Source organism: Penicillium cinerascens (genome assembly GCF_028974065.1).
Source record: "Penicillium cinerascens strain IBT 15544 chromosome Unknown contig_16_segment0_segment0, whole genome shotgun sequence".
In the NCBI taxonomy this organism is placed as follows: domain Eukaryota; kingdom Fungi; phylum Ascomycota; class Eurotiomycetes; order Eurotiales; family Aspergillaceae; genus Penicillium; species Penicillium cinerascens.
Genome location: NW_026695286.1, coordinates 420,545 through 448,501, shown reverse-complemented (window position 1 = coordinate 448,501; position 27,957 = coordinate 420,545). Strand labels below are relative to the sequence as shown.

General features: G+C 50.9%; 13 protein-coding genes across 13 annotated transcripts; 8 read left to right on the top strand and 5 right to left on the bottom strand.

Moving 5' to 3' along the window:
• Positions 1-254: 254 nt before the first annotated feature.
• On the bottom strand, positions 255-1,406 carry N7498_000162 (phosphatidylinositol-specific phospholipase C; the record flags this gene model as incomplete). The annotated part of the gene is made up of 1 exon (XM_058447225.1): positions 255-1,406. The coding sequence occupies one exon, from the start codon at positions 1,404-1,406 to the stop codon at positions 255-257; it is 1,152 nt and encodes a 383-aa protein (XP_058312636.1).
• A 433-nt stretch (positions 1,407-1,839) lies between these two features.
• Positions 1,840-3,400, top strand: N7498_000161 (uncharacterized protein; the record flags this gene model as incomplete). The annotated part of the gene is made up of 3 exons (XM_058447224.1): positions 1,840-2,235; positions 2,286-3,145; positions 3,241-3,400. The coding sequence occupies 3 exons, from the start codon at positions 1,840-1,842 to the stop codon at positions 3,398-3,400; spliced, it is 1,416 nt and encodes a 471-aa protein (XP_058312635.1).
• A 487-nt stretch (positions 3,401-3,887) lies between these two features.
• On the bottom strand, positions 3,888-5,548 carry N7498_000160 (putative MFS multidrug transporter; the record flags this gene model as incomplete). Its single annotated transcript, XM_058447223.1, has 3 exons — positions 3,888-4,479; positions 4,534-5,351; positions 5,405-5,548. 3 exons carry the CDS (start codon positions 5,546-5,548, stop codon positions 3,888-3,890), a joined length of 1,554 nt encoding a protein of 517 aa, XP_058312634.1.
• A 2,215-nt stretch (positions 5,549-7,763) lies between these two features.
• Positions 7,764-8,558, top strand: N7498_000159 (putative glycosyl hydrolase; the record flags this gene model as incomplete). The annotated part of the gene is made up of 1 exon (XM_058447222.1): positions 7,764-8,558. One exon carries the CDS (start codon positions 7,764-7,766, stop codon positions 8,556-8,558), a length of 795 nt encoding a protein of 264 aa, XP_058312633.1.
• Positions 8,559-8,736: 178 nt separating this feature from the next.
• Positions 8,737-9,030, bottom strand: N7498_000158 (uncharacterized protein; the record flags this gene model as incomplete). The annotated part of the gene is given in 3 exon segments (XM_058447221.1): positions 8,737-8,854; positions 8,910-8,945; positions 8,963-9,030. The coding sequence occupies 3 exon segments, from the start codon at positions 9,028-9,030 to the stop codon at positions 8,737-8,739; spliced, it is 222 nt and encodes a 73-aa protein (XP_058312632.1).
• Positions 9,031-11,361: 2,331 nt separating this feature from the next.
• On the top strand, positions 11,362-13,143 carry N7498_000157 (cation diffusion facilitator family transporter; the record flags this gene model as incomplete). Its single annotated transcript, XM_058447220.1, has 4 exons — positions 11,362-11,440; positions 11,502-11,548; positions 11,613-11,699; positions 11,761-13,143. 4 exons carry the CDS (start codon positions 11,362-11,364, stop codon positions 13,141-13,143), a joined length of 1,596 nt encoding a protein of 531 aa, XP_058312631.1.
• Positions 13,144-13,819: 676 nt separating this feature from the next.
• Positions 13,820-15,848, top strand: N7498_000156 (putative manganese ion homeostasis (Fr); the record flags this gene model as incomplete). Its single annotated transcript, XM_058447219.1, has 2 exons — positions 13,820-14,149; positions 14,205-15,848. 2 exons carry the CDS (start codon positions 13,820-13,822, stop codon positions 15,846-15,848), a joined length of 1,974 nt encoding a protein of 657 aa, XP_058312630.1.
• Positions 15,849-17,205: 1,357 nt separating this feature from the next.
• Positions 17,206-18,948, top strand: N7498_000155 (sugar porter family MFS transporter; the record flags this gene model as incomplete). The annotated part of the gene is made up of 3 exons (XM_058447218.1): positions 17,206-17,324; positions 17,376-18,166; positions 18,218-18,948. Exons 1-3 carry the CDS (start codon positions 17,227-17,229, stop codon positions 18,946-18,948), a joined length of 1,620 nt encoding a protein of 539 aa, XP_058312629.1. The 5' UTR covers positions 17,206-17,226.
• A 282-nt stretch (positions 18,949-19,230) lies between these two features.
• Positions 19,231-19,670, bottom strand: N7498_000154 (uncharacterized protein; the record flags this gene model as incomplete). Its single annotated transcript, XM_058447217.1, has 2 exons — positions 19,231-19,465; positions 19,522-19,670. 2 exons carry the CDS (start codon positions 19,668-19,670, stop codon positions 19,231-19,233), a joined length of 384 nt encoding a protein of 127 aa, XP_058312628.1.
• Positions 19,671-20,410: 740 nt separating this feature from the next.
• N7498_000153 (MBL fold metallo-hydrolase) lies at positions 20,411-21,572 on the top strand (the record flags this gene model as incomplete). The annotated part of the gene is made up of 3 exons (XM_058447216.1): positions 20,411-20,766; positions 20,814-20,954; positions 21,005-21,572. The coding sequence occupies 3 exons, from the start codon at positions 20,411-20,413 to the stop codon at positions 21,570-21,572; spliced, it is 1,065 nt and encodes a 354-aa protein (XP_058312627.1).
• Positions 21,573-21,937: 365 nt separating this feature from the next.
• On the top strand, positions 21,938-23,821 carry N7498_000152 (putative ab-hydrolase associated lipase; the record flags this gene model as incomplete). The annotated part of the gene is made up of 1 exon (XM_058447215.1): positions 21,938-23,821. One exon carries the CDS (start codon positions 21,938-21,940, stop codon positions 23,819-23,821), a length of 1,884 nt encoding a protein of 627 aa, XP_058312626.1.
• A 1,579-nt stretch (positions 23,822-25,400) lies between these two features.
• Positions 25,401-25,793, bottom strand: N7498_000151 (uncharacterized protein; the record flags this gene model as incomplete). Its single annotated transcript, XM_058447214.1, has 1 exon — positions 25,401-25,793. One exon carries the CDS (start codon positions 25,791-25,793, stop codon positions 25,401-25,403), a length of 393 nt encoding a protein of 130 aa, XP_058312625.1.
• On the top strand, positions 25,759-27,377 carry N7498_000150 (2EXR domain-containing protein; the record flags this gene model as incomplete). Its single annotated transcript, XM_058447213.1, has 5 exons — positions 25,759-25,830; positions 25,883-25,942; positions 25,997-26,056; positions 26,110-26,169; positions 26,220-27,377. 5 exons carry the CDS (start codon positions 25,759-25,761, stop codon positions 27,375-27,377), a joined length of 1,410 nt encoding a protein of 469 aa, XP_058312624.1.
• Positions 27,378-27,957: the final 580 nt, after the last annotated feature.

Sequence of the window (27,957 nt, the reverse complement as noted above, 5' to 3'; positions counted from 1 at the left end):
TCCGATGCGTGCTAATGTAGGCGCCGGGCATCTTCGGGAGTTCACTACGGGCGGGCGCGGGTAAGCCCTACAGATATGGAAGAGCACATTTCGGAAAGCTCAGTTACTTTCAAGGTTTGGGTAAGCAGCCTGGTGTTCCTGGTAGTCAGGTATACGGGCGTCGGACTTAGTACGCACGGGCATACCATGGCCACTTCCCCGACTACTTCGGCACCGGCGAAAACGTGCAGTTCGTCTCTCTAATGCTGCGCTATCTAAAGGCTCAAGAATGTATCGATCAGGTCCGATGGCCCTTCGAAGTAGTCAAACATAACAATGCCAACCCGCTTTCCAATCTGCTTCTTCAGAAATGGAACCAGACGCTGGTTGACTCCGCCCTCGGGAGTTGAAGAACCATTTCCGAGAGCCATGATTTGTGGCCATTCCGGCGGAACATTGTCAGTATTCTCACTCGACGCCCAGGTCCAATAAAGACTGTCGGGGTGCTCAGCGGTCGCCTTGAGAATGTGACTTGTTGTAGCGTTGTATTTCCACTGGATGTTTTCGGTGGCACTAGATCCCTCGGGTGTTATTGGTTGGTAATAGTCTTCGATGTATGCCGTGAGATTGTTCTTCTCATTGTACGTGAGAATGATGTTGGGACTGTTGTCAGTCCATAGGCTCGGCGAGAAGTGAAGCCCAGGCAACGAGTTGGTGTAAAAGTCCGACAATTGATCCAGGTCAAAACGGCGTAACAGGGTGATTTTCCCACGCGCTTGGCCCAGGGTCCCGAATTCGCTCTTTCTTTGAACAAAGTATTGTCGGGATACTCGGGAGGTCAGTGCTTCGTATAGCTTGAGCTGCACCGCCGCGTTGTTTGACGCGTATTTTCCGGTTGATCCCTCATACTGGAGAGACAGGAACAAAGTCTCCGATGGATGGTCATCAAGCCACTGGTAGAAACCAAAGAGGACGTCATCTAGAGTAGCAGTCTCTGAAAACAGAGCTTGGGAGTGGTAGAAGACGAGGGTGCTGTTGGTGGGATCGAACGCGTAGCGCAAGTCAAATGCCCGGATTCCCATATTGAGCGCATCAATCAGGGGTAGAGCTTGACACCGAAAAGTTTGAGGCACTGGCACAGTAACCTGGCTGAGGTCTGTGATGCCACGAAGAGCATCTTGAGTTGCTTGCGTGTAGTTCCATGACGTGCTATCGTGGGTGCCGGGGATGTTCATGTGGACAAGGGGAGTGCAATCAGCGTAGTTCTTCATCCACTCTGCATTGCTTCCTGTCTCGTTCACATATGAGCCAAAGATAGGCGTCGCATCATCGAGCACCTTCTCTAAAGCAAACGAGGCCAGTGACGAGGATTGGACTGGCAAGGGCCATGCAGCCATCATCGCCAGGACAAGGGATGGACCCCACATAATTAAAAGCGGGGTGGGAAGCAACTGAGCTGGTGGCGAGAAGAACAATCAAAAAGCCCTTGTGACGCTCAAAGGTCAGTGTTGGGGTGGAAAGTGAGTTTAAAAGGTATCTAGTAAGGCATTTAAAAAGTCGTTGTGTCGACGTTGCAAGGCAACGTTGTTTACACCCCGACACATCTCACATCTCCCGTCCCATTCGGAGATGCGGCAACGCGGTGCCACGTTCTTCGGCAAATACAGTGTCAAACGTGCCGGTCCCGTTTAGCTGCAACATCGCGTCTGTGACTGTGACAGTGCCTGTCCCCACGTGGAGTGAAGCTGAAGTGCCGACTGGCTGCGCGCGAGTGGAGGCGTCGGCAAAGTCGATCCATCGAACGTCCTCGCTCTCTCCTCGACACGGCCGTTATATTGGACCTCAAGTGCTACCGGTACAATGACACTTGAGTTTCATTCAAGCTTGAGAAATCTTCCCAATCCTCAGTTCGTGATGCGTGTCACCGTCGCTGCACTCGCTCTTGGGGCTACGGGGCCCGCCCTTGGCCTGAGCCCCTTGGACACTTTCTACCCGCCCAATCTCAATCAGACCTCCTACATTTCCAACAGTTCAATTGGAACCTATGGTGGCATTTACAAGGCGCCGACTAATGGTCCGACCGGCGGAATTCCGTACGGCACCTATGACTACTGCTCAATGCCCCACCCTCGCACTCAAGAGTATGAGCTCCCGGAGCCCATTGCCAAGGGCTCTGTAAAGGGAAAGCTTATTTACCTCGAGTATCTTCAGCGTCACCAGAGACGCAGTCCGTACAACATCCTGCCTGGTGGCGAGGTAAACCACAAACTCCCGGAACAATCGAACTGCGCTGACGTCTTCGACAGAACCAAGCTTACCAGTGCGACAATGTGCGCCCGTATCTCTATGCTGGCCCTAGTGATAACAATATCATGCAACCAATGCCGATGTACGCTCAAACCTATCAGGATCCGTCAAACCCCTTCACCCCGGGCGTAAACGGCACCTGCCAGTACCCGCAAATCACCATCGGCGGTGTCCAGGATGGCTTCCAGCATGGCAAGGATCTGTGGGGCGTCTACGGGGAGAAGCTCGGTATCATTCCTAAGGAGCCAAACAACCGTGTCTGGTTCCGCTCCAGCAGTTCTGCTCTGACCCAAGACTCCGCCGGTGCAGTTCTCCGTGGTGTCTGGCCCGCGTACAAGGGTGCCTTGCCTCTGCACCAAATGGTCTCTTCGGTGGACACTGTCAACGAGGGATACTCTTGCTCCGCCATTAGCTCTACTCTCAATCAGCTCGAATTAACCGATGAGTGGAATGAGCATCTGACTGTCACCGAGAATCTTCGTTCGCAGCTTGGCTCTATGCTGGGCGCTACATCTTCTTCGTGGCAAACTACTTTTGACCACTTCTCCGACAACTTCCAAGCCCGACTATGTAATGGATACATGTTGCCGTGCAGTGTCTCTAACTCTTCTGAATGTGTGACCATGGCCATGGCAGACGAGGTCTTCCGAGCCGGTGACTGGGAATGGAATTACTACTGGCGCACCAACCCCTACGTTACCAAGTACATTCAAGTGGTCGAGGGCCTTTTCATCGGCGAGATTGTTACCCGTCTGCAGGCTGTACAGAACGGTGAATCCAGCATCGATTACAGCCACTTTTTCATTCATGATGGTGATATTGGTCCCATCTTAGGAGCACTGGGGATCAATGCTCTCCGGTGGCCGGCAATGGCCTCCAACATTGCTTTTGAAATCTGGCAAGTCCTCATAATTATTCCTATTCATAGAAAGCTTCTCGCTAATTGTTCTAAAGGGAAACTGATGCCAAGAGTGATCAACTCTACGCTCGCGTTCTATACAGTGGACAGCCCGTACAGACCATTCATGGTATTCTGGATTGGCTCCCTCTCTCAAGCCTTATTGATATTTTGAAGCCTTATGTACCTGAGGATATCACCTCCCTTTGTGGTTGACAAAGGGAACAGTCACTGCTGCTGCGACTCCAGCGACCGGCATCTTGAAAAAGCGATTTATAATCTAGATCATTACTAGCGCCAACACAAATCTACTATCAAGATAAGACCGTGTGGTTATATCACTGTTGAGATATCCTGGACCGGGAGATAAAAATTCCTTTGTATAAAAGTCCATGGTATTATACATCACGGCAGCTTTCATAATAGCTTCGTAGATAGACATGTGGCGTTCAGGAACCAGGTTCAACACGTGAAAAAGGTCCTTATAGCCTGTCACGGCACATGCACGACCACCCAAGTACTTCATACGAGGATATTGCTGCGCTGGTTCGTGACGCGCTGCGTCTGACGCTAACTCGAGATGCCAGATGCAACATGCGGTATGTTTTGTCTTTTAATCAAAAAGCGTACGCGATTGGCTTATTACCAGCTTTGGAAAAATATTGCTATGCATTTTATGTCTTTGATCGTCATAACATGAATATTACACCCCCTCACTCTCCCTGTTTATGCTTTCCCTGTTTATGCTTTCCCGTGGCTCCATAGCCCGGAGTTCGTCTGCTGTAAACTCACTCTTCGCATGACGAATTCTCACAAATAATAGAACTATAAGCAGCCCAGCAATGGCCAACCCAGTTTGGAACCAGAAAACAACCTTGTAGCTTTTCCGAACGCGGAGGTGCTTTGTCTGAGTCTGAACGATGTCCGCAAAGCCGAGCATGACAGCAATACCCAGATGCATAGTACAATAAATGAGGGCTCCGGCAAGTCCTTGCCTCGACCTGGGTAAGCTAGTCGTGATGAATATATTGGCGAGGTTGAAGCTGATGTCAATGGCGACAGTACCGCAGATCATAGCTGGGAAAATGTACGCCCAATAGTTTCCGCCAATCGGAATGACGGCGAAAAGCAGTCCAGATCCCACATATCCGAGGCAGGAGATGAGCATCAACAAGGTTCCGGATACCTTGTGGAGAATGAATCCACCGGTTGCGGAGAGAATCAAACCCCCAACGCCCATTGGGGCAGTCCAGGCGACGATTTGGAGAGGTGAACCGCCCATAAAATCAGACATACTAAGACCCAGTTAGCAAATATAGTCGAAGAAACAGAGGTATATTTTTACTCACTAGAGAACACCGTAGAGGAGGAAAATCCCCAGGCTTCCATAGAGGAACAGTAAAGCGATGACAAGAGCTGTCATGTGCTTCACTTGGAAAATGTCACTAGGAAGAAGAGGATTGCGAACAACCCACCCTTCAACATAAGCCATTGATCCTAGCAAGATGACGCCCAAGACAAAGAAGACGATAATGTATGGCGTCTTCCACCCCTGTGGTGCATATGAACTATCCGCAATGGCGAAAACGAAAAGTGTAGTACCCGTGATGGAGAGGATGAGTCCAGGCCAGTCCATACAAATACCGAGCTCCTTCTTCTCGTAGTAGTCACGAGGAACCGAGAAAATCGATGACGCAGCCATAATGGCGGATAGGATTGCGCCAATGTAGAAGTACCACCTCCATGTTAGGAACTGACCGCAGATTCCCGAGACAAAGAAGCCGGCGAAGAAGCCCAGAGCGGCACATGCGCCGTAGATACTGAAGACAAGGTTCTTCCGAGGGCCTGGGCGATACGTGCTACCGAGGATCATCATTCCGGATGGGAGGAGTGCTCCGAGGGCCAGGCCTTGCAGTGCACGGCAAATGATCAGCATCAACCACGTTGTCGAGACGCCGGCGAGAATAGAGGAGATGGTAAGCCAGATGGCGCCGGCGTTGTATACAAGGTATCCTCCATACATGTCTGTCAAGCGACCGAAGATGAGGAGCGTTGCGCAAATAACAAGTGAGAGCGCGGTGGTCGGCCATATTGTGGAGGCTTCTGGAATACCCAGCTCTGTCACCAGAGTTGGAAGTAGAAGGTTGGATCCTGTGATGTAGAATTCCTTGGGAGGATGTTAGTCGGGTGGCAACATTGCGGGGTGAAGAGGCTACGCACTGCTAATATCTGGGACATCACAATAGAGAAGCAGAAAGCCAGCTCTGACCATCGACCGGAGAAGTGAGATGGACGCTCTCTACCCAGCTTCTCCAGATCAGGCCCAATTGTGTGATTGTCCGCAGGCTCTGTGGGGATCGCCATTTTGGACAACTTAGGCGTGGAAGCCTCTTGACATTGGGTATCAAAGATGACGAGGCTGGTTATGAGCTTGATTTTCACGCCTAGGGAGTGTTTTATACTCCAACGTCCTTTCACACTAGCAATGAAATTCCTAAGCGGTCACAACCACTCTACCCTTGGCTTCCCAATGCGGCCTGTAAAAGTCGCGCTGCTTCATAATCTCCCGAGACATTGTTGTGTAGCTTGAGCTCGGAAAATTGCGCGAATACCCACACGCGGCCGCCACTTTTATATAATATAGTGGCCAAGGACAAAATGCCAAGAATTTCGAATATGAACTACCGAATCGGGAAGTTGCGCGGAGTGGGGCGGAGTGGGGCGGTAGAGATGGTGGCCAGGGTCTGCAACCAGAACCACGGGGATTACTTTCAGGCGGTCCCTGTAGAGTACATTAGAGTAGAGAAAGCAATATTCTCCGAGATCTCTAAAATAATGAAGGCTTTTATGTAGGTGGCCAGTCATATAGCTCCTTTCCACTTGGATTTGCTTATCGTAATTACGACCGGTTGTAGTGCCAAGGTTCAAGAGCTGCCTCCTCATCGACAGCAGCAAAGTATCTCCGATAATTAGGACCAGTTGTTTAATACGACAGCTTTCCTAGACTGGAAGGGATCTGCTATAGCTAGCGCGTACTCCAACGCCATGAATCTTCCCATGCTGTCGGGGTTTGGAACATTCAATTGCACCTTTTTTGGCACCAAAGAAGACGGGGGTAACCCTCTTTTTCGCAAGTCAGTGACGAGAAACTTCCTGTACTAGATCCATGGGCTCTCAATCCTGGATAAATATCCTTTGCATTGCCAATAGAAGGTGTTGAGTTGCTTATAATTTACTAGTCTCATTCTATGTCCTCTGATCGCTCTCCGCCGCTTCTTTTTTGATATTTACATAGCGTAGCCTTTCTCTCTTCCAAATCTTTGGCTATCATTTCTTTCCTTCGGTTGTGCATTCGGCAGAGAAGGATGCTGACCGAATCGCCGTTCTCGATTTACATCGTTTATCTGTGCCCAAGTTTTCGGATGGTGTTAGTACAACCCGTATTTAGAGATTTCGCTTCGATTTAAGTTCACATTTATATTTTGTAAGGTTCCCCGTATGATGGTGTCATTTCGAATCCGCATTGATCCCTCTAAATACCTGGATAGAGACCTGAAGATCCCTCGTACTGCCGTGTCGATCCTCGCTTCCTCAGACGGCTAGGCCCCACCTGGGGGATGAACGTGTGTTGGAGGAATGGACATCAGTGGTGAACATGGCTTTACAATGGTGAGTGGCGATTTTAGTCCAGGAATTATATTTGGTTTGATACGGGCTAAGTGTTGCAAAAGGCGAAAATCGACCATCCACGACTCGGAGATCTATCAGGTCCACCGATAGCGTTGCTTAACTGGCAGCCACCACCACAACCGCCATGGGCAGGGCCCGTGTATTCTCCAATCTCTGCCCTAAACACATTTACAACTATCCTACGTCTACCAGGTCCATGCACTCGAGGAGCAATTGTTCCTGACAAGTTTAGAAGTATTGATCCAAAATCAATTCTCTATTTTCGAAATGCGACATTCACAGAAAGTTCGGCTGTATTGGTCCAATTCCCTTATCAAGCAAGCTAATCACTTCATGTTCAAAGATAACAAGGCGGTCCATATCTGTGATTGCCTTCAGGCGAATGAGCTTGGTACAATTGTACTCTACCTGAAACGAAAAAGTTTAATAGGTTAGTGGAACAAATACGTCGTATCTTCACTGCGGCGTGTCTGCCAGAAAGGGTCGGTGAATGTCGATCAAGGTAACAGGAAATGCCGGGGTAGTTTTCAACACGCCTTCCTAAAACGTTGACAAAATGCGAGTATGACTTTAAAGGTGAATGAATGACGGAGCTGTCCATAACTTCACACGCCTTCAAAAATGCGGTGGCCCACGACATCTCAGCTTCTACCTGGTCTTTTAAGACTCGCCCCAGCCGTCTACGGCGCAATTACCAACGATCTGTCGGTTCAATTCATATCCCGGCGTCCAGCCGCCAGACCACCTCTTCGACCTAATCAAGCAAGGGAAAGTCGGCGGTATAATCTTGTTCAGGGGGAACGTCGCGGACAACCTCAGTACGATCGTTCAGGGTTTCCAAGAAGCCTATAGACGGAGCCCAATTAGTCTGGGGGCTCCTCTCGTAATCATGACTGACCAGGAAGGAGGTGAAGTCCGCCGTCTACCGGGAGGACCTACAATGAGTGCCAAACAAATCGGCCAATCGAAGAATCCCAAGGCCACGGCCGCTCAGAGCGGAAAGGATGCAGCCAGCGCTCTCAAGGCTGAATATCTAAATGCGAACCTCGCACCTTTTCTTGATATATATCGAGAAACGGGTGAGTTCGATGATCAATTCAGGCGCTCATACGGCAATACTTCGGGGTTAATGGGAACTTGTGATTCAGCATTCATCTACTCCCAGCAACGCACGGGTATCATCGTAACTGCAAAGGATTTCCCGGGCCTTGGAGCTGCCGGGAAGAACGAAGACACAGACGTGGAGCCCGTCACTATCAATCTGAGTCTTGAGGAACTCCGCTCCGTCGACCAGGCGCTATATACCAAGGCTATCGCTGCTGGTCTGGACATGGTTATGAGTTCATGGGCGCTTTATCCTGCGTTAGATTCCAAGTATCCGTCAAGATTGAGCAAAGCCCGGGTTCAAGGAGAGCTACGAGGAAGACTTAGATTTAAGGGTGTCACAATTACTGATCCCATCGAAGCTGGAGCGCTGGAAGCCTTTGGGAATGATGCATCAAGAGGCCTGTTGGCTGCTCAGGCTGGGATGGATATTCTTCTTGCGTCTGCGAAGAATCTTACCCAGGGCGAGGCTATTGTTGATTCCCTCATTTCTGCTCTACAAGACGGGTCATTGTCGTCGGATTCTTTTGCGGAGGCGACCGATCGCATTCTCGCTGTTCGTCAGAAGATTCCCGTTTAGAGACGGGATGTCAAGAAAGCTTATTCGAATTAAAGCAATAGCATTATATATTTACCCAGAGGTATCAAATCCTGGTCTTCCGTTCTAGTAGAAAATTCGTATCAACATATCATTATCCCCTTCGCAACCCAGAAGGTCCTGGGGTGGTTCGAAGTGGTTTCCACATAGGCAACCCAAATCAAGCCTTGGAGATTTCGATGCCCTCTTTCCTGTGATTATAGTGCTTAGAAATTCCGGCGTGTCGTCTTAGGTGTACATCGCAACAGCCCAAGACAAAGTGGGCAGAGTGAACGAGTCTATTAACAATGGAATTAGTACAATGAAAAATGTAGATTTGAAGCTTTGACTTACCCATTGACGATGATGATTGCTAGAGTGGCGATTAGGCTGTTCCTCTTATTAACCCTTTCTTATCTGTATGCGGAGTATCTAACAACGCCGATGATGCTAAAAAATAGCATACTAGCAGCATAAATCAGGTCCAAGGTGATGTGAAAACTAGGGCGCGCTTGACAAGGATTAAAATGGCGTCAATCAGGGAGTATAATCCTGGGACGGCGAACTGTGGACGGATCGTATGTCTCGGTTTCGAATGGGGCGCAAAGTGCATCACAAGGGTTGACGAACAATAACATCATATATCTATGCACTTCGGTGGTACGTGCTGGTATAAACTGCAATGCCAACAACTGACAATAGCAGAGCAAAGACACGCAGGGATACCTTGAGCTTGCTGGTTTCACATGTTGGTGGAATGCTCATATTGTATAAAAAAGATAGATAACGGGCTGAGATGATGGAACTTGAGCGTGTCGAAAATGGGAAAAAGAGAGAGGTATCTCAGTGGTACTTTACATCCGCAAAAACGGCGCGCCTAGGAGGTTACAGGTTGGGGGCCGATCATCTCTCATAGCAGGTTCGAACTGTGGAATCGGTCCAAGCCATGCGATCGAATTACTGCTCTGCTTCATCGTAAATTTGCACCATAAAAAGTGCTATGACGACTGGTTTGGTCAGAATCGGGCACTGTCAAAATGGCTCTCAAGGTAGAATAAGACACGAATTTCCCTTTCGGGAAAAAATTTGCAAATCTTGGGGCGGGAAAGCTCAGCCTTCGACAACGCCCCCTACACAGCCTGAACCCGTCATCGGTCCAATGATCTCAATTCATTTCCCTTGGACCCTTTGGGGCGCAGCTCGAGGGTTATTGGTCGGCAAAATCCCTATTTCACAGCCACTCAGGCACGAAGTATGCTTTCCAGAAAAAGAGAGATATAAAACAACCAATGGTATGGCCGAGGTCATGTAGCGCCCACGTCTCCATCGTGGGCCACACACCGCGCTCTTTATTTTCTTCAGGCGGCTTTAAGCGGCTTCAGGCGGCAGATCACGTACCCAGCGATATCCTTCATCCGTCCCTCCTCCCGCAAAACCGGGAGCGAAAATATTGACCTCGACGGGAGTGGATGTTGATTACAACATTACTATCTGATCTATCCTTAGGTACTTTCCCTAGGCGTACATGAGAGTATATGTACCCCTTTCCTCTGATTTCCTTCAATGTATGAGGCCCCTAAAAAGAATTTTCATCTCAATCAATTCCCATTCCCCTGGCTAAGACTTCCAAGCTTGTGGGGACTGTCGGTACCCTCCAATCACCGCATTCGTAAGTAATATAGAGACCCACTGCAACAAGGTGGAGTCGATCCGATTTCAAGGGTTCTCTGGACGGAATATCCGAACCCTATGGGCGATAAAGTCTGTCGTGTCCAGATGATCAATAAGAAAAATCTCCGCCAAGAAATTATAGCGACGCAGCTTGTAACCATAGCCGAGCAAGGGTCCGCTATAGAGTAGCTTGGGGGCTAAATTAAGCCTGACTGAAAAAGTTTTTTCTTAGGGTGGCTGCTAGCGCGATTTATGACCACCGTTGTTTAAGAGATTGGACGGCATACATGGTTCTAACCTCGGTAGGCGAAGACCGAATCCTTAATCATGCCTCATGTGGGCTCGCTAGAGACCTCTAAGTAGTGCGATTCTGAATTACCAGATTCCTCACTGAGCCGAAGCTATGTTACATGAGTGATTTGTCTCAAATGAAGTATATTGCGCCTCCATGATGATTGCTGACATTAAAGACACCAATTTGCTCTGTCTAGTTCCGCTAGGCGGGTGTGCAGTGAGAATGGCTACATAAGTTTACACTTAGATAGCATGTGGTACAGACAGGCGCATGTTGAAATAGGATCCAAGGTTCGGGATAATGGTTTGAGGTAAAGCGTAGGTGGAAACTCCACAGGACTAGGAATTCAAAAAAAAAAAAAAAAGGGCAGCCTAGAGCGGAATTTTCCAGAAGTAGGTCTGGCCGATCAAGGCGCTACTCCGGTGCACGGGTGGGGTTTTCGTATGTTCAACATACAAAGACCGCATGCGACGTACATCTGCACACTGCAAAAAAAGGGAAAGTTTTGAAGATGGACAGCTTGTGTCCTTTCAAACATGCTATTGCTAGATAAACCCTAAATAAAATGCGGCGTATAAAATAGTACAAAGGGGAAAGAAAGTAACGCCACCTCGGGTCCGATCGGAGACCCTTCCGCCCGGCATAAACGTCCTCACTCGGCTCCACTGGCGTCAATTCTCCGCCGACGCTATCGATTGCGCCGCAAATTTTCTTCAGGACCTCCCTTCTTAAACAGACAACCTCGCCTGGAACCTGCCCGGTGTTGAATCTGACTATCCCTTTAACCTTTACCGCGGACTTCTGCGTCTTGGAGCGCGCCGCGAGCTTACACCCGCCACAATGGGACTCTCCAAGACTAACAGGATCATTATCCTGCTTGTGATCGACACGGCCTTCTTTCTGTTGGAGCTGATCACTGGTATGAACTATCTAACCCGTTTGGAGCTACGATGATCTTTGCTGACCCTTATCTCCCCTAGGCTATGCCGTCCACTCCCTTGCCCTGGTCGCCGATTCCTTTCACATGGTACGTGCCTTGCGCGAACCTCACCCCTCTATGCTTATCGCCACCAGATCTAACATACACACAGCTAAACGATGTCATCTCACTATGCGTCGGACTTTGGGCTGTCAAGGTCGCCAACCAGGAGACAAATTCGAAGATGTACACATACGGTGTAAGTTGGCCGGATTCGGACCCCGCAGGAACACGCGCTGACAAGAAATGTTTGGATATAGTGGCAACGCGCAGAAACCCTCGGTGCTCTCGTCAACGGTGTTTTCCTAGTAGCCCTTTGCATGTCGATCTTCTTGGAGGCAGTTCAACGTTTGGTGGAACCCCAGGAGGTCCAGAATCCGAAGCTGGTCTGCATTGTCGGCTGCCTCGGCCTTCTTTCCAATATCGTGGGCTTGGCCCTGTTTCATGACCACTCCCACGGTGGCCATAGTCATGGCCATGATCACGGCCATGCACACGACGATCATGAGGATATTGAGCAAGGCTACAGCGACCACCCGCACAGCGACTCGGTCGTTGCGGATGAAAACGTTCCCGAGAACCTGGTCGGGGCTGGTCGTCCTACGAGCTTGCCCCAGAACGGTCTTACCCATTCTGCCACTGAACCCGCATCTCCCGTCTCACGCAAACGCCTTGTACCGGAATCTACTCGCGGCTCTCGGAGATTCAGCACCTCGACCGGACGTGGTATCACCAATGTGGAGGACATATATGCGCACCCGGCAACTATGCGACAGGACATCATTGCTGCTGGCCGTGGGACCTTTGACAACGACCCGTCCTCCGACTCCGACAGCCGAGATGACGAAGTCCCAACCGAGCAATCCGGCCTTCTTCGTCACCGTGACCGCGCGTCAAACTACACCGATGAGCATGATGGTCCGTTCAAGGTTCCTAACCGCCAGGAGGACATCCACAAGGGTCACAACCATGCCCAACCGAAGTCAAAGAGCCAGAAGGGTGGTCACGGCCATGGCCACGACCTCAACATGCGCGGAGTCTTCCTCCATGTTATGGGAGATGCCCTTGGCAACATCGGTGTCATTGTGTCTGCGTTGATCATTTGGCTGACTGACTACGAATGGCGATTCTACGTGGATCCCGGCATTTCACTCGTCATCACACTCATTATTCTGGCTTCTGCCATTCCCCTTTGCAAGGCCGCGTCTCGTATCCTGCTCCAAGCCGTGCCCCCCGGCATGAGCATCGACCACATCAAGGAGGACATCGAGGGTCTCCCAGGTATTCTTGGTTCTCACCACCTCCACGTGTGGCAGCTGAGCGACACCAAAGTTGTCGCCTCGATTCACATTCAAGTCGACACCGAGATCAAGGGAGAGGGCTCGGAGCGCTACATGAACCTTGCGCGACAGGTCCGTCTTTGCCTCCACGCCTACGGTATTCACTCTTCGACCATCCAGCCCGAGTTTGCCCCGGATACCGACGCGGAGGATACCTCGAATCAGACTCAACCTTCATCTTCCGCTGATCCTAATCCGCCCAGTCGTGCGGCCAGCCTGCGGAGTGATCCCCAGGCTTGTCTCCTGGAATGCGACGACCACTGTGCCCGAGGAGGCCAGTGTTGTCCGAAAAAGTCGACCTGATTGATATTTTGGTTCGTCGACCCTAATCTGTGACTTCATGCGCAACCTAAACCGTGTTTCTTCCTGATTCCCGCTACCTGACTTTCCCCCGTGACTTCCTACCTGTCCTGCGCCTGATTTCAATGGTCTTGTTTTACTAGAGGCTCTCCGGTGGACAAGTCTCCCCGAGACTATTAATAGCATGGGCATTCGATTCGGTCTTTGTACCGAGGTTCCTTTCTTTTTGATATTCCCCTCATCGTGGATGTATTTCTTACCTATCCTTAATCCACCACTGGTCCGTTGAGATTCAGACTGTATCCTGGAATAATGACAACCGTAGTCACCCGTCGGGGCTGATCAATGGCCAAGTCTGGACTCATTTTTCCAACCCTTGACTAGTTAGAAAATACCTGTCTCACTCTAGGGCTTTTCAGCTGAGTTTATTTTTACTCTCCTCCGCCCCCACGTGACCCTGATCTCCGGGGATCGACGCGGGCATGACAGAACCCCTTGTTCCGCATTCGCGACACGCCATGCTTTACGACCCTTCTTTTCGACTCTACTCTTCCTCCACTCATTCACCTTCTCCATATTTACACTCTCAGAGCATGCAGCGTCACTCCTTCCGCTGATTTTCCACCACCCGTGTCATACGGGGCCGAGCCAACACCTAGGCTTGCTTTACGGGCTAACAATGAGCTACGCCTACCAACACAGCACGGGCGCTTCTTCCCTCCCTTCTTTCAATTCGATTCCTTCTTCTTCTACAGGGCTCGTTAGCCAGGCTTGCAATAGGGCGATACCCGCAGCCAAACAATGGATCGAAGAGGGTGTCACTACGTTACGGTCGAGCAGGCCGCGGAGTAGGGATGAGGTGCGGAATTCGGCGAAAGTGGTGTTGAGGCGCCTTTTTTCGATCCCTTCTGCTGTTATCTTGCTTTGGTTCTTTACGTTGTGGTGGGGTGAGAGGACGGTCTTTCAAAAAAGTATAGATGCTTGTGCTTGGGAGGCTTGGGAGGCTTGGGTAAGTCTTGACTTGGACTATTCTGTGACGCGATGCTTATGGTGATTTCTTTTAGCCTCAAGGTGCAACTCCGCATCGTGTCGCCTTCGTTGCTGACCCCCAGCTCGTCGATCCCCACACATACCCTGGGCGCCCTTGGCCACTCTCGACATTGACGGTGCGATACACCGATCAATACATGCGACGGTCCTTTTCACATATTCAAAAGCACTTGGTGCCCGATTCAGTACTATTCCTGGGTGACCTTTTTGATGGGGGGAGAGAGTGGGCTACGAGGACGACAACGAGTCCAGAGGAGCGCTACAAGAAGATCAACGACAATTTTTGGAAGAAGGAATACGGTCGATTTATGAAGATCTTCTTGGACCCTTGGTTGAATCAGGAATATACGCCGCTAGACAGCAGGGGTCGCAAACTGATTGCTAGTCTACCGGGTAATCATGACCTGGGCTTTGGCAATGGAGTCAAGGAACCGGTCCGCCAGCGATTCCAGGCCTACTTTGGCGAAAGCAATCGCGTTGACGTTATTGGGAATCATACATTTGTGTCAGTGGATACACCCTCGTTGAGCGCGAGGGACCAGCCAGATCCTGCGACGGGTAGCTCCAGCTCCAGCGGCAAAGAGGATGATCCTTGGCCGATTTGGAAAGATGCGGATGATTTTCTCAACCAGGCGTCCTCCTACAAGGCAAAAGCAGAGGCCGAAGAACTACAGCAGCTGCAGCACAAGCCGGAGAAAGTCAAGTTCGAGCATCGCATAGTGGATGCTGAGGAGGACGTGATAAAGGAAAACCCAAAGCCCGAGAGCGCCGGGTTTCCTACCATTCTTCTTACGCATGTTCCTCTCTACCGCAAGCCCGCAACACCATGTGGTCCGCTTCGAGAACGGTCACCGCCTGCTGCTCCGGACCTGGAAGAAGACGAGCCCAACGCGCTGAGGATTGCTGGAGGTTATCAGTACCAGAATGTACTGACTCCGATCATCTCGACGGAGCTGGTATCCAAAGCAGGCCCGAATCTTGTGCAAGTTTATTCCGGCGATGACCACGATTACTGCGAAGTCTCACACCGTGAGTTCAACGGCTCACCGAACGAGATCACTGTCAAGAGTCTATCATGGGCAATGGGCGTCCGACACCCAGGCTTCGTACTCACCAGCCTCTGGAACCCAATCGATCCCCAGACGGGCGAATCAACCCAGCAAGGCTCGCAGCCAACCATCCAAAACCACCTCTGCCTTCTTCCCGACCAATTGGGCATCTTCATCCATTACGCCGTCATTCTCGGCCTAAGCATCGTCGTCCTGCTCATCAGCTCCACCTACCACATTCTTTCCACCCCAGAGAGCGTCTCAAACGGCTCCGTTCTCCCCCTCACGGAACAACGCGCCTACCCCAGGCACCAGTACCAGACCTCCGGTACGTCCAGCTCAACCCTCACCCCTCCAGGCGGCCTCTTCAGCCGGGGTGGGCTCACAACCCCCGGCTACCCCAGCGCCAAGTCTCCCCACGATACTTATCGCGGAGCAGATCTCGACATTGGCTCGCCGAACCTGAAAGACAAGGCTATGTACCGGCCGGCTCGGGCAGCGGGCCTCCGACAAACAGTGACATTTATCGGTCGGGAATTCATCCATTCTATCAGGACTGTCGCGCAGGTTGTTTTGCCTGTGTATTTCTTTTTGATCTGGCGCTGGTAGCCTGCGTTTAGCGAGTATAGTGTATAGATAATAGACGATCCTCCCTTCGGACAAACATGGAGAAATACACGATCTTCCCATATGCAAGTCTCGTTCTATTCTGTGGGGGCCAAACGCAGCCCCAGAAACCCGCTCTATTCCCGGCGTAGGTCTACCATCATTCTCCGAGAGCGGGCAATCCTCGGAATCCCTTCGGGTAGTCCGTCCAATCCGGGCCACGGCCAAATCCCGCAAATAGGCAATTAGGCTTCAGCCAAGCCAGGACACGGCCCGGTGCTGCAGGTGGCTCGGGTTGCCCGGCAAGGCGCACGCGAGTATCAAGTCCTCCTGAGAAGACGGTACAGAGTGTACCAATGCTGAAGACTAGGTATCGTTCCTATACCCGAAGCGAATGTGACCACATTCTCTACTTGTACCAGGAATGCGGAGGGAATATGCCCCTTGCAGGTCTAGACTCGGGGTGGATACAATCTTAGCAAGGTTTCAGGGCTGAGGACTCTAACGCTCGGTGCCACATGTACGTCTCAATCTGGTGCCGGTGAAGACTTCTCGTGTCCTTGCTGAGATGCCTGTTGATCGGCCATGGCTAACGCAATTGATTCGTTTACCGACTTGCATGGTTCTGCGGTGGGCGATTCTGGGGTGAAGATCAGGAGATGGCGGTTCGAGCGTTGCCCATTTCTGTTCTTTAATGTGGAGCTATTATTTTCGAAGACTAGGAACCACTTTGGATCACTCGGGTGGAAATAATTTCCATCGTCTAAGAATTACCCCCAAAATGTTGTTAGGTTCAAGATTCCAAGTGGTCCGTTTGTGTTTTGCCCAATGCGGCCAACTCTGAACTACGACATGACCAAAGCACCCAAAAAGTAGACCGTTTGCAGCACAGACACACGAACTTCATCGACCACATGATTTTACCAATTTGGACGTCCGTGGGGTATAGACTGAATGCAGAGCAAAATATCCTCGCTATCGCTGATCTACTCCTAAACCTACTTCTGGAATATCGTGGCGTCCACGGTTCGGGTCGAGAGATAATCTGCGCGCCCAATAATCGCCGAACCTAGCCCACTCGGGGCGCATTGACTCCGCCGCTTTTCTCCACATCACCATGTTTTTCGTCTCGCCGGGGTCCTGGGGTTGGGGCAACGGCTTGGCTGCGTTTGTCTGCTTTCAGGCTGCGGGGGGTTTATCTTGGTCATTTGCGTCGACTACATAAGGTATCTGTGTTCCTCTGTTTACTTTGCGTTTTTTTCTGTGATCGTCGATATCTTCGCTTCTTTGGGTCTGCTGTGCAGCTTTCGACTTGGTCGTTCCTGACTATCCTGCCTACTCTTCGACTTTCTCTTTAATCCTCTCTTCAATCTACTTTGTAATGGGTTTCGCTATCAAAAAGCCGGACAACGCCATCGGCTCGGCCGTGCCGGCTATTGTCATCGGCCTGTTCGTTGCTTTTGGCGGTGTTCTCTTTGGGTATGTCTATACTCTAACTGTCCGTTCAAGTCAACCCTAATGGTTCTTTAGATATGACACCGGTACCATCAGCGGCATTCTCGCCATGAAATACTGGCGAGAGCTATTCTCAACGGGCTACATTAACCCCAAGGACCATTTCGCCGACGTCACTTCCTCCCAGTCATCCATGATCGTCTCCCTGCTCTCCGCAGGAACCTTCTTCGGTGCTTTAGGTGCCGCCCCTATCGCAGACTACTTTGGTCGTCGGATTGGCATGATCCTCGACAGCTTCGTTTTCGTCTTCGGTGTCATCTTGCAGACCGCATCTACATCGATCCCCCTCTTCGTCGCCGGCCGCTTCTTCGCTGGTCTGGGTGTTGGTCTCCTCTCGGCCACGATCCCCCTTTACCAATCTGAGACCGCTCCCAAATGGATCCGTGGTACCATCGTCGGTGCCTATCAGCTGGCTATCACATTCGGTCTGCTTCTGGCTGCTATCGTGAACAATTCTACCAAGGACCGTATGGATACCGGTTGCTACCGCATTCCTGTCGCTATCCAGTTCGCCTGGGCTATCATCCTGGTTGTTGGTATGATCATGTTGCCCGAGACCCCTCGCTTCCTCATCAAGCAGGACAAGCACGAGCAGGCTGCCAAGTCCCTTGCACGTCTTCGTCGCATTGACCTCAATGATGCTGCGATCGTCGCGGAGCTGGCTGAGATCCAGGCCAACCACGAGTTCGAGCTTCGTCTCGGCAAGGCTACTTACCTCGAGATCATGAAGGGCTCTATCGGAAAGCGTCTCGCAACCGGTTGCGCTGTTCAGGCTCTCCAGCAACTCACCGGTGTGAACTTTATCTGTACGTTCTCCCCCTGCCAGTCCCTAACCACCCGATATTAATACATCCCAGTCTACTACGGCACAACCTTCTTCCAAAACTCTGGAATCCAAAACTCCTTCGTCATCACCCTAATCACAAACATCATCAACGTCGTCTCCACCTTCCCAGGCCTCTACATGGTCGAGAAATGGGGTCGTCGCCCCCTCCTCCTCTTTGGCGCAGTCGGCATGTGCGTCTCCCAACTCATCGTCGCCATCGTCGGAACCGCCGCAAGCTCAGCAGTGGCCAACAAAGTCCTCATCGCCTTCGTCTGTGTCTACATCTTTTTCTTCGCTTGTTCCTGGGGCCCCGTAGCCTGGGTCGTCACCGGCGAACTGTTCCCCCTGAAGGCTCGCGCAAAGTGTCTCTCCATCACCACCGCGACCAACTGGCTCCTTAACTGGGCGATCGCGTACGCGACCCCATACATGGTGAACAGTGGAGCGGGGAATGCGAACCTCCAGTCTAAGGTGTTCTTTATCTGGGGTGGATTCTGTGCTGTGTGTGCGGTTTTCGTTTACACCTGTATTTATGAGACCAAGGGCTTGTCGTTGGAGCAGGTTGATGAGCTCTATGCCAAGGTTCCTGTTGCTTGGAAGTCTGTGGGTTTCGTGCCTTCGGTTCATTATACCGACGTCAGAGATGTTGCGGGCGACGTTAAGGGAGGCACGCTTTCTCAGCTTGAGGATGAGGCTAATGACAAGCGGAGTGGGGAGCATGCTACTCATCATGAGAGTGTCGAAACTAAGATGGCAGTGTAAAACCCGCGTTGTTTTGATGGAATAACGGGATATGATTTCTTTCTGTTTTGGGGGAATGCCGGAAACATTTGCTCTTTCTTGGTGAAATTATTTGAGGATACAACATACTTGCATACATATGGAGCCTATTGAACTGTCACATTCGTTGGATTGCTATCTTTTTGTAACATTTGGACGAAATGTGGTAGTTACAGCTTACCATGCAGAGATTGTTACATACATAAATTGATTTCAAGACTTGAGATGCCTTCCTGCAGTTAATACACCATTTATCAACCTATCTCACTCTTTCTTTTTACGCTCAGCGGAGCGCTTCAAGGTCCAATCCCAATAAAGACCAACCGCATTCAAAAGCCCCATAAGGGCCTCAAAAGGCGCAACCTTGGCCCATCCCCCACCACTATGATGGAAAACAAAAGCTGCCAGAAGACGACCAGGAATGGCAGTTAACATCATCGGGATGTTGTTCTGGTACGCGGCGATGGCGTAGAAAGTTCCCAGAGAAAGGGACGTCATACTGGCAAATAGTGAACTCGCTCGTATTTTAATATCCAAAGCATGATGTGACCCTACCTAATTGCCTGGATTGTGCCATTGCTAAGGCTCGCCAAGTCTGAATCTGGCAGGTTGGCTGCAGCTGCGGGCCAGAGCAGGATGTAGACACTACTGGCGAGCAACGGGACGGCTTGAAGGCCGAAGATGTATTGTGAGGGCGAGGGCATTTTCTGATGAGTTCTAGATATTTCTTCTGTCTGTATTGAGTTACCGGGCCCCGTGCAGTGCCTAAGTAAGCTGTAGAGTTGGATAGAGGTCGAGATTGAACTCGGGTGAGATTGAACTCGGGTGAGATTGAACTCGGGTGAGATTGAACTCGGGTGAGATTGAACTCGGGTGAGATTGAACTCGGGTGAGATTGAACTCGGGTGAGATTGAATTCCGGGTCCTCTCGGACCCCACTACTCTGCATCAAGTTTAGCCTCAAGAGGCTTTGGTATACTGCAGGCTCATTAACCAATCAAGGCCGATAAAAATGAGCAAAATCATTATGAACTCAAATCTACGTCTTTTCCTTGTCTATATTCTGGCTGGGGAATTATTGCAACTATAAGTAAGGTCCCGACATCCAGTGGCTTGAGCAGTCTTGACTCATCATAATAAAATGGTCTTTTGGTATTACACTAGCGCAATAATAAGAAATTCGAAGGAATATTTGCAGGACTACTGCATTTAGGCAATATTTCGGACCGGGCTCTGGGCTTGATCTGCGGTCAGGCCCCGTGCGGGGGTGTTACCTCCAGCCCCTCAGACGATAAGAAACTCCCTGATTGAGGCGTTGTCTTGTTACAATAAATAGCGGGACAAAGTGCGGGGCTTACAGAGGATATAAGACTTCGGAAATATCGACTTTTGTGCCTCAAATATTTGAAAACCATGCCACATTTATATCTAAGTTCTAGCTACTATGACGCGCGTCAATCCTGATTTCCCTGTGCCAGCAGGCAGCCAGACAGTACAAGTCCGTATCATTGACTCCACATCGAGGATTGATAACCTGGAATTGAGCTTTTTGATGGAACCAGCTATTAATGGCTTTAAGTACATGCCAACTATGCCATCTTGGTCATTCCTCATCGAGCATCCTTCAGGCGAAAAGGCACTATTCGATCTAGGAGTCCCGAAATCATGGAAATCTTTCCCCCCTGGCGCCGTGGGGCATATCGATGGTCTCGGCTGGGATATCAGAGTCGACAAGGAGGTCATCGATATCTTGTCGGGGGATGGAGTGCAGCCAGAAGAGATATCCAGCATTATCTGGAGGTGCGGCATAAAACTCTCTGCTACAGTAATATGCTAATGGTTTGTAGTCACTGGCATTGGGATCATACCGGAGATCCATCCAGGTTCCCGGCAAGTACGGAGCTGGTGGTTGGCCCAGGGTTCAAAGATGCATTCTTGCCTGCATATCCTGAAGGGCAAAATTCCCCCATTCGACAGATCGATATCAGGTCGGTAAATCAATACAACATTATTATTCATTTTGGCTGAAACAATACAGTGGAAGGTCTTTGCGTGAGATAGACTTCGAAAAGGAGAGTGTTCAACTTGGCCGCTTCCGGGGATTTGACTTCTTTGGTGATGGCTCATTCTATGTTCTCGATACACCTGGCCATGCAGTTGGACATCTAGCTGCCCTCGCACGAACTACTGTCGATCCCGACACCTTCATCTTCATGGGCGGCGACCTCTGCCACCACAGCGGTGAAATCAGGCCGTCCAAGCATCTTCGCATTCCCAAGGAAGTAACCATAGATACACCACGAGCCGCACTACCCTGTCCTGGGGCTATTTACGAACAGCTGCAAATACAGCGACAAAGGGCTCCGGACGAGCCGTTTTTTGAGCCCACCATGGGTCTCGATATACCTGAGACCATCGAGACGATTAAGAAAACACAGGACGCAGACAAAGAGGACAATGTGTGGTTTATATATGCCCATGATCCAAAGTTACACGGGGTGGTTGATCTCTTCCCTCAGTCTGCCAATGACTGGAAAATAAAGAATTGGCGAGACGAAACATTATGGGCTTTCTTGCAAGACTTTGAAGCGGCTGTCGGCAGATAGTTTGGTTGGTAACCAAACCGCATTTTCCCTATCCATATAAGACTCTTTCGGTTTCGGAGCATAGACAACCATTTCGAGACATGTATTTTCTCTTTCATTTCTACTACGAAATGCATTTTCCCGCCACTGTAAATAGTAAAATTGTTTCTATTTTCGTCTACTTCATGGCTTTGAGAATAACACGTGATCTTGCCTTTATCCGTGGATCATTATCATGTGATTGTCCCTGACCCGAACGGAAATGACCTCCTCGTCGCGTGGTGCATTCCTCGGTACCTTGTGCCTTTTCAATCTCTCTGCTAGGGCCTCACGATGTACCCCAGTGGATCAATGCCACTTTCCTAGCCCCATGACCCCCCACGACCATGTCGGTCACCATACCTTTACGAACCCTCTCCCCGGTTGCATCTGCTCGAACGGACGACTTTCAAACCGACCACATTTGCTCAACAACCTCCGAAATGTCCTCCTCCCTGCAACATGAGCATCAAGGGGTCTGCACATGTGAGATCAAAGGAAAGCAAGCTGCGAGAGACCAGGTGTTCATAGCTGAAAAGCATGACCCTTCATGCGAACTAGTTATGCCCGTGGAGTCCAGCCAACACCCACTATTTCCACCGTTGCCGTCCTATGGTCCTCCGTCGTTCGCTCGAAACCTCCATTACTATGCGTTTCAGGCCATCTCGTTCTTCCTATCGCTTGCATTCCTCTCGGCCATCTTTATTGGCGCATTGATTTGTACAATCGGTACAGCAATCTCGGACACCGTATCACGATTAAAAGGCAATAATCCGGCTTCGAAAAGGATATTTCAGGCAGAGGAACAGACGCGCAGATTGGCAAGGGCGAACTCGGATATGAAATGGCACCTTCGGGAGCAAAAGAAGTATGTGGATGAAGAGCAAGGTCTGGACGAATGCCCGCCACTCGAGGGAGGAAAGGATCGGATAGTCTGTGATGTCGCCTACTACGCCAGAAGGGTAGGGCTTGACGTGGAGACGTTCCGTGTCCAGACCGAGGACGGATTCATCATCACCCTTTGGCATGTGTACAATCCCCAGGAATACACGGCCTTGTCGCCGGAACAAAGGCGGGAGCGCGGACCTGTTGTATTCGATTCGAAGAAAAGACCCACCTCCTCCCAGTCGAATCGCCGATATCCCGTTCTTTTGATTCACGGATTGCTGCAAAGTGCTGGTACTTATTGCACGAATGACGACGATAGTCTTGCATTCTATCTTTGCAAATCAGGATATGATGTCTGGCTTGGCAACAACCGCTGTGGGATGAAACCCGAGCACACCAGTCTATCCCCCTCTGATCCACGCATGTGGTCGTGGGATATCCGACACCTCGGGACTCTCGATCTGGCTGCTCTCACATCCCGGGTCCTGTATGAGACGGGATTCGATAAGCTGGGTCTGGTAGGTCACTCGCAGGGGACTACTCAAACATTTGTCGCCTTGGCGAAAACGCACCGACCAGAACTGGGAGAGCACATCTCAGTATTCTGTGCCCTCGCCCCGGCAGTGTATGCCGGCCCGCTCGTGAGCAGACCGTATTTCCGCTTCATGCAACTTTTGTCCCCTGGGATGTTTCGCCTCGTCTTTGGTATCCATTCCTTCATCCCCTTTATGCTTGCCGTTCAACGTGTGCTGCACCCGCGGATATATGGCACTATTGCGTACTGGGTCTTTTCTTTTCTCTTCGGCTGGTCCGATGCGAGGTGGGAACGTGATCTTCGTCATCGCATGTTTCAATTTGCTCCTGTTTATGTCAGTGCTGAGACTATGCGCTGGTGGCTTGGAAGCGAAAGCTTTGCCAAACACAAGTGTATACTTTCCACTATCGAGGACTCTTTGGAGGAAGCCAACGAGGATCGCCGATATCGTGGAGAAACCGGTATCGAACACGGCGATGACCCTAGTGATGCGTGTCTCGATTCCCGTGGGGAAAAAGCTTGGTTCGGACTTCAAACTCCTCCATTCGCACTTTGGGTCGGTGGTTCAGACGCGCTTGTCGATGGCCGGAAGCTCTTGGATCGATTTGAGAGCGGCCGTGAACCCAATGTCCAGGTTGTCCATGCGAAGGTTATCGATGAGTATGAGCATTTAGATGTGCTTTGGGCGATGGATTCAGTGGAGAAGGTTGGGAAGGAGGTTCGACAAGTTCTTTTCAACACTATGCCCGATGATGCGCGCGCTATCTGTCGAGTACCTCGGGGCATCAATCCAAGCCTGCTAGATTAGATATTCAATAGATTGTCCCTTTGAGGCAGATGTACATATTTTGTTGGGCCGCATGCATATAAACGAACTTTGTTAGAGTAACCCATCCATCCAAATTGGTCCGGGTCCCCTTGACGTTTTGATTCCGTTGGATTCCGCCGCATCGCCCTCCCATGTGACGGTAATCCCATCGTGTCATTCGCCGATGCGTATATACACATCATCATCCTATGACTCACGCGGTGCCCTCTCCCGCGGTGTTTGATTCACCCCATCCCCACATGCATGATTTCGTCACCTATCGCTCCTACATGCATCTCGCATAGCCCACAATTGTTCCGAACAAGATTTCCTGTGAGTATCTACTCTGCAAACAATCTCTCATCAGCACACTAACGATGTCCCGTAGCCCATCATGAACGGATCTATCGCACTGCGTCTGGTTGACGCCCAAGGAAACCTAGTCAACCGACACCGCTCGGTGCCACCTCCTCAGTAGTGGCTTTGCGCCTCTCTCGGCCGCTCTCGCTGCGGTAAATGGAACATGCAGCAGTCTTCGCTAAAGCACTTGGCACGATCACAGGCATACACACGGGTTCTCTGCCTCTTTGCATCTTTCTAGAGCCCCAAATAATCCTTGCTATTATCGGAATCGGCCAAATATGTACGTTTTCTGCCCTCCCCATCGGACGGTCAGAGCCAGGGTTCTGGCGGTCACGTGCGCTATACTTCGAACGACATGCCTCCTTTTGCAGATTAGCTCTATTGATCTCTGGACTTTGAGCGACCTACTACCCTTGAACGTCTCATATGATCTGCCAATTGACACTCAGCTGGTCTTCGAAAGCCCGTAGGATGCCTCTGACTTCGGTCTCGCCATCAACGGATCGAAGCGGTGGCCGAACTTGCATACTTGAGACGACATGTTATTTGTTATTTCTTGCGCTTTCATTCCCCTAAAATTCTTCTTCTCCAATCTCTCATGCTTCTTAGCCAAACAGTATGTATCCTGCGCTTGGGTGGACCACCAGGAGTCACCTGCAAGCCCGAGGGGATCCTCAGATTCTGATCTGTTTCGAATACATCTCTGAAGCTTATAGATAGTTCATCCGACTTCCGGGAGCCAAGTCCGGAGTACGCTTTGTACATTGGAATCTTTTCCGCTGTATCAATGCCTCTAAAATGCAGTCCCAGATCAAAAGAACCATTTCCGCCTTCAGTATTGAGTGAACACAGCAGTTTTCATGTGTAGCATGTCCATATCGGGCAAATAGATATCTGGACCATTCAGACTCATGTATAGACTGATTTGATAAGTTTGAAATTGACAATGCTGGATGTGACGGTCCTGTCAACTGAAATCCGACATTGGCACGTTCCGGCGCGGTGATATCGAGGGCGCGCGTTCTTCGCATCCATCACTTGCATCATTCGCACTCGTCTTCGCCCACTTTCATTCTCACTCTCCAGCATCCTGCATAACCATTCCTTCTCGTCTTTTCTTGTTTCGTGCATGCTTGTCCGTCTCCAATCTCGGTTCTGTGACCTGGCACAATATTTCCGAGAGATTTCCCTTTTGTAGGAGCTGCGTCGGCTTGTATCAAGCCGGATTCGAACATCTGTTCCCTCGCTCGCATTCTTTGCTGAGGTTCTCCAATCCCATTGCTCTGCTGCTCTGTCGGTCTGTCTGTTGCTGTAGTTGCTGTTGTTGCTGTCTGTTGCTATCTGTCGTTGTCATCGGCACCTTGTGCGGTCGCTGTGCTGCTCTCCTGTCGGTGGTGTTCTCCTGTCGGTGCTGCTGTCTGTCTGCTGCTGTCTGTCTCTGTCGCCGCTGCCCTGTCGTGGTCTTGCCGCTGCTGTTTTGGGGACGCTGCTGCACTGTCGTGGACCTTCTCCCTTTCACGTCCTCTGTCGCTGTGAGTACCTTGACCAAACCCGTCGTGACTGTTATAGCTGATATGCTCGCCAAGCCGTGCGACTTTCCTCCGGCCATGATGTTGGCCATCTCCATCTTCCAGGCCGTCGCAACTGTGAGTATCTCGTCCATCCCATTGACTGTGCATGACTGACTGGGCTGTCCAGATGTTTCACCTTCTCCTGGCCCTGGTGGTGGCCTTGTGGAATTTCCCCAGCGTCCCAACCGTAGGTATCATGTACCCCAACTTTTGATTATGTATAACTGACTTGGTTTCTCAGCCGGTGGAGTTCTTCCTGGTTGTTGCGACGGCCTTCCTCAACATCCAGTTCGTCTCATTCGTGAGTGTCTTGTCCATCCGTTTTGACTATGCATAGCTGACCTGGTGCTCCAGCCGTTGCAATATCTTCTGGTTGAATGGATGGCGTTCCGGAAGTCCCGTCCCATTCCAGCCGTGAGTATCATACACCCAAGCTTTGATTGCAGTTCTGACATGTTGTTCAGCGGTCATGCGAATGTGAATATTGCAAAACGAATATTCCATTCCGCCAGTTTGCCCGGTTGCCGTGCGAGATCCGCAGAATGATCTGGGGACTGACACTTCCGCACCGGGTTGTTGAACTGAACATTCCCGAGTATGCCGTGCGTCCCAGTGACTGCACTTTCGACTGGACGTCGAAGGCCAACAACTCACCGCCCGCTGTCGCCATGATCTGTTGGGAATCCCGAGGTGTCGCCCTCTTGTATTGCACCCTGAAGTCAGACATGCAGCGGGCCGCGGATCACTTGTCACGGCCGCTTCCCGGATCATTCTGGTTCAGATCCGTCCACCCACTGGTTCAGCCGTCAAGGGCTCTCACCTGGTTCAACAAGGCGAATGACACGGTCCTGCTCTACCACAGTCCTTACTGGGCGAGCAGATCGGCGTGGCATGCACTCAACACCCGTATAGCACTATACGGGCACCTCGCCGCCAACCGAACCGCCATCTTTGCCGCCATGGTGAACCCTTGGCCAAGATGTCTCGAGCACCACCCCGAACATGGGGTGGCCAGTGGCCCCAATGTACCCTGGCCAGACCCGATCTTTGTGTTGAAGATCGTGGTCATTCACGCCTCCGTCAAGGAAGCGCGGTCTTCCGGCCTTTTCGGACTCGCGAGCGACGAGCAGATCCGGCTCGTCGACCCTCTGGACACGAACCTCCTCATGGAGTTCTTTTGGTTCACCAGGAAGGTTCACCGCGGGCAGGGCCGGGATGCCGTCGCTTTCTTCGACGCGTTCCGTGACAACGTGGGGCAGTGGGAGGCGCAAGTTCAGGCATGGAGGCGAGATGGCCTGACTCGCGACCTGTGGACGGCATGGATGGTAGAGTACCATCTTGGCTTTGTCGGGATCATCAACCCGGGTGGTGTATTCTACGGCCCGAGGTGGCGAAATGGCAACGTGCTGGATATGACAGATCCAGCTTCGTACCGCACCTCGGAGACCGGGGGCCCTATTGATTTCGATCAATACGGTCCCAATGAGAACCACCCCTGGGTTGAAGACTTCCTGCAGCGTCTACCTACGTTCCGTCCTCGGATCGAGTTCCGGCACTGTGCCGACAGCTGCGTGCCCATCCCCCCAGAGAGGAGTCTTAGGGCTGGAGAAAAGCCTCAGTAAGACCCCGGGGGATGCGGTAACTGCGCGCCCGTCCCCAAGAGAGCATCACAGGGCTGAGTGCAAAAGCCTCATTGCGATGCGCGTCATAGGGCTCGAGGAAAGCCTCAATATGACAAGGGGCCGTGGTATAGTGCGAGCTGTGTCGGGCTCTTTTTGGGGCTGATCGTGTGGTGATGGTAGGGAGGGGCGTGGAGATGTTGAGGTTGTGCGTGCGACGATGGTCGAAGGGACGTGCGGCTGAGGCAGGAGTGATGACCTGCCTCAGGCCGATGAGATTAGTTCCGGGGATATCAGTGAGGTCATGGAACTATTATCTCCAGCTCATAAGTGAACGCTTTTTTATTCATTGTCTTCTTACTTTTCTAATGATAGTAAGGGCAAAAAGGCGAGGTCTGCTCTAGCTAAGCCTAGTGAGTGGACCCAACCCCACAGAACCCCATCATCCCCAGATTCCCAGATTCCCACTGCGGGACCCTCCCGTACTCCACTTGTTCACTTTACTCCTTCGCTGTCTAGAGCACGGCAGCATAGCAACATGTATATGGCAGCTCTCGTAGATCTAATCTATTCTCCAGGATAG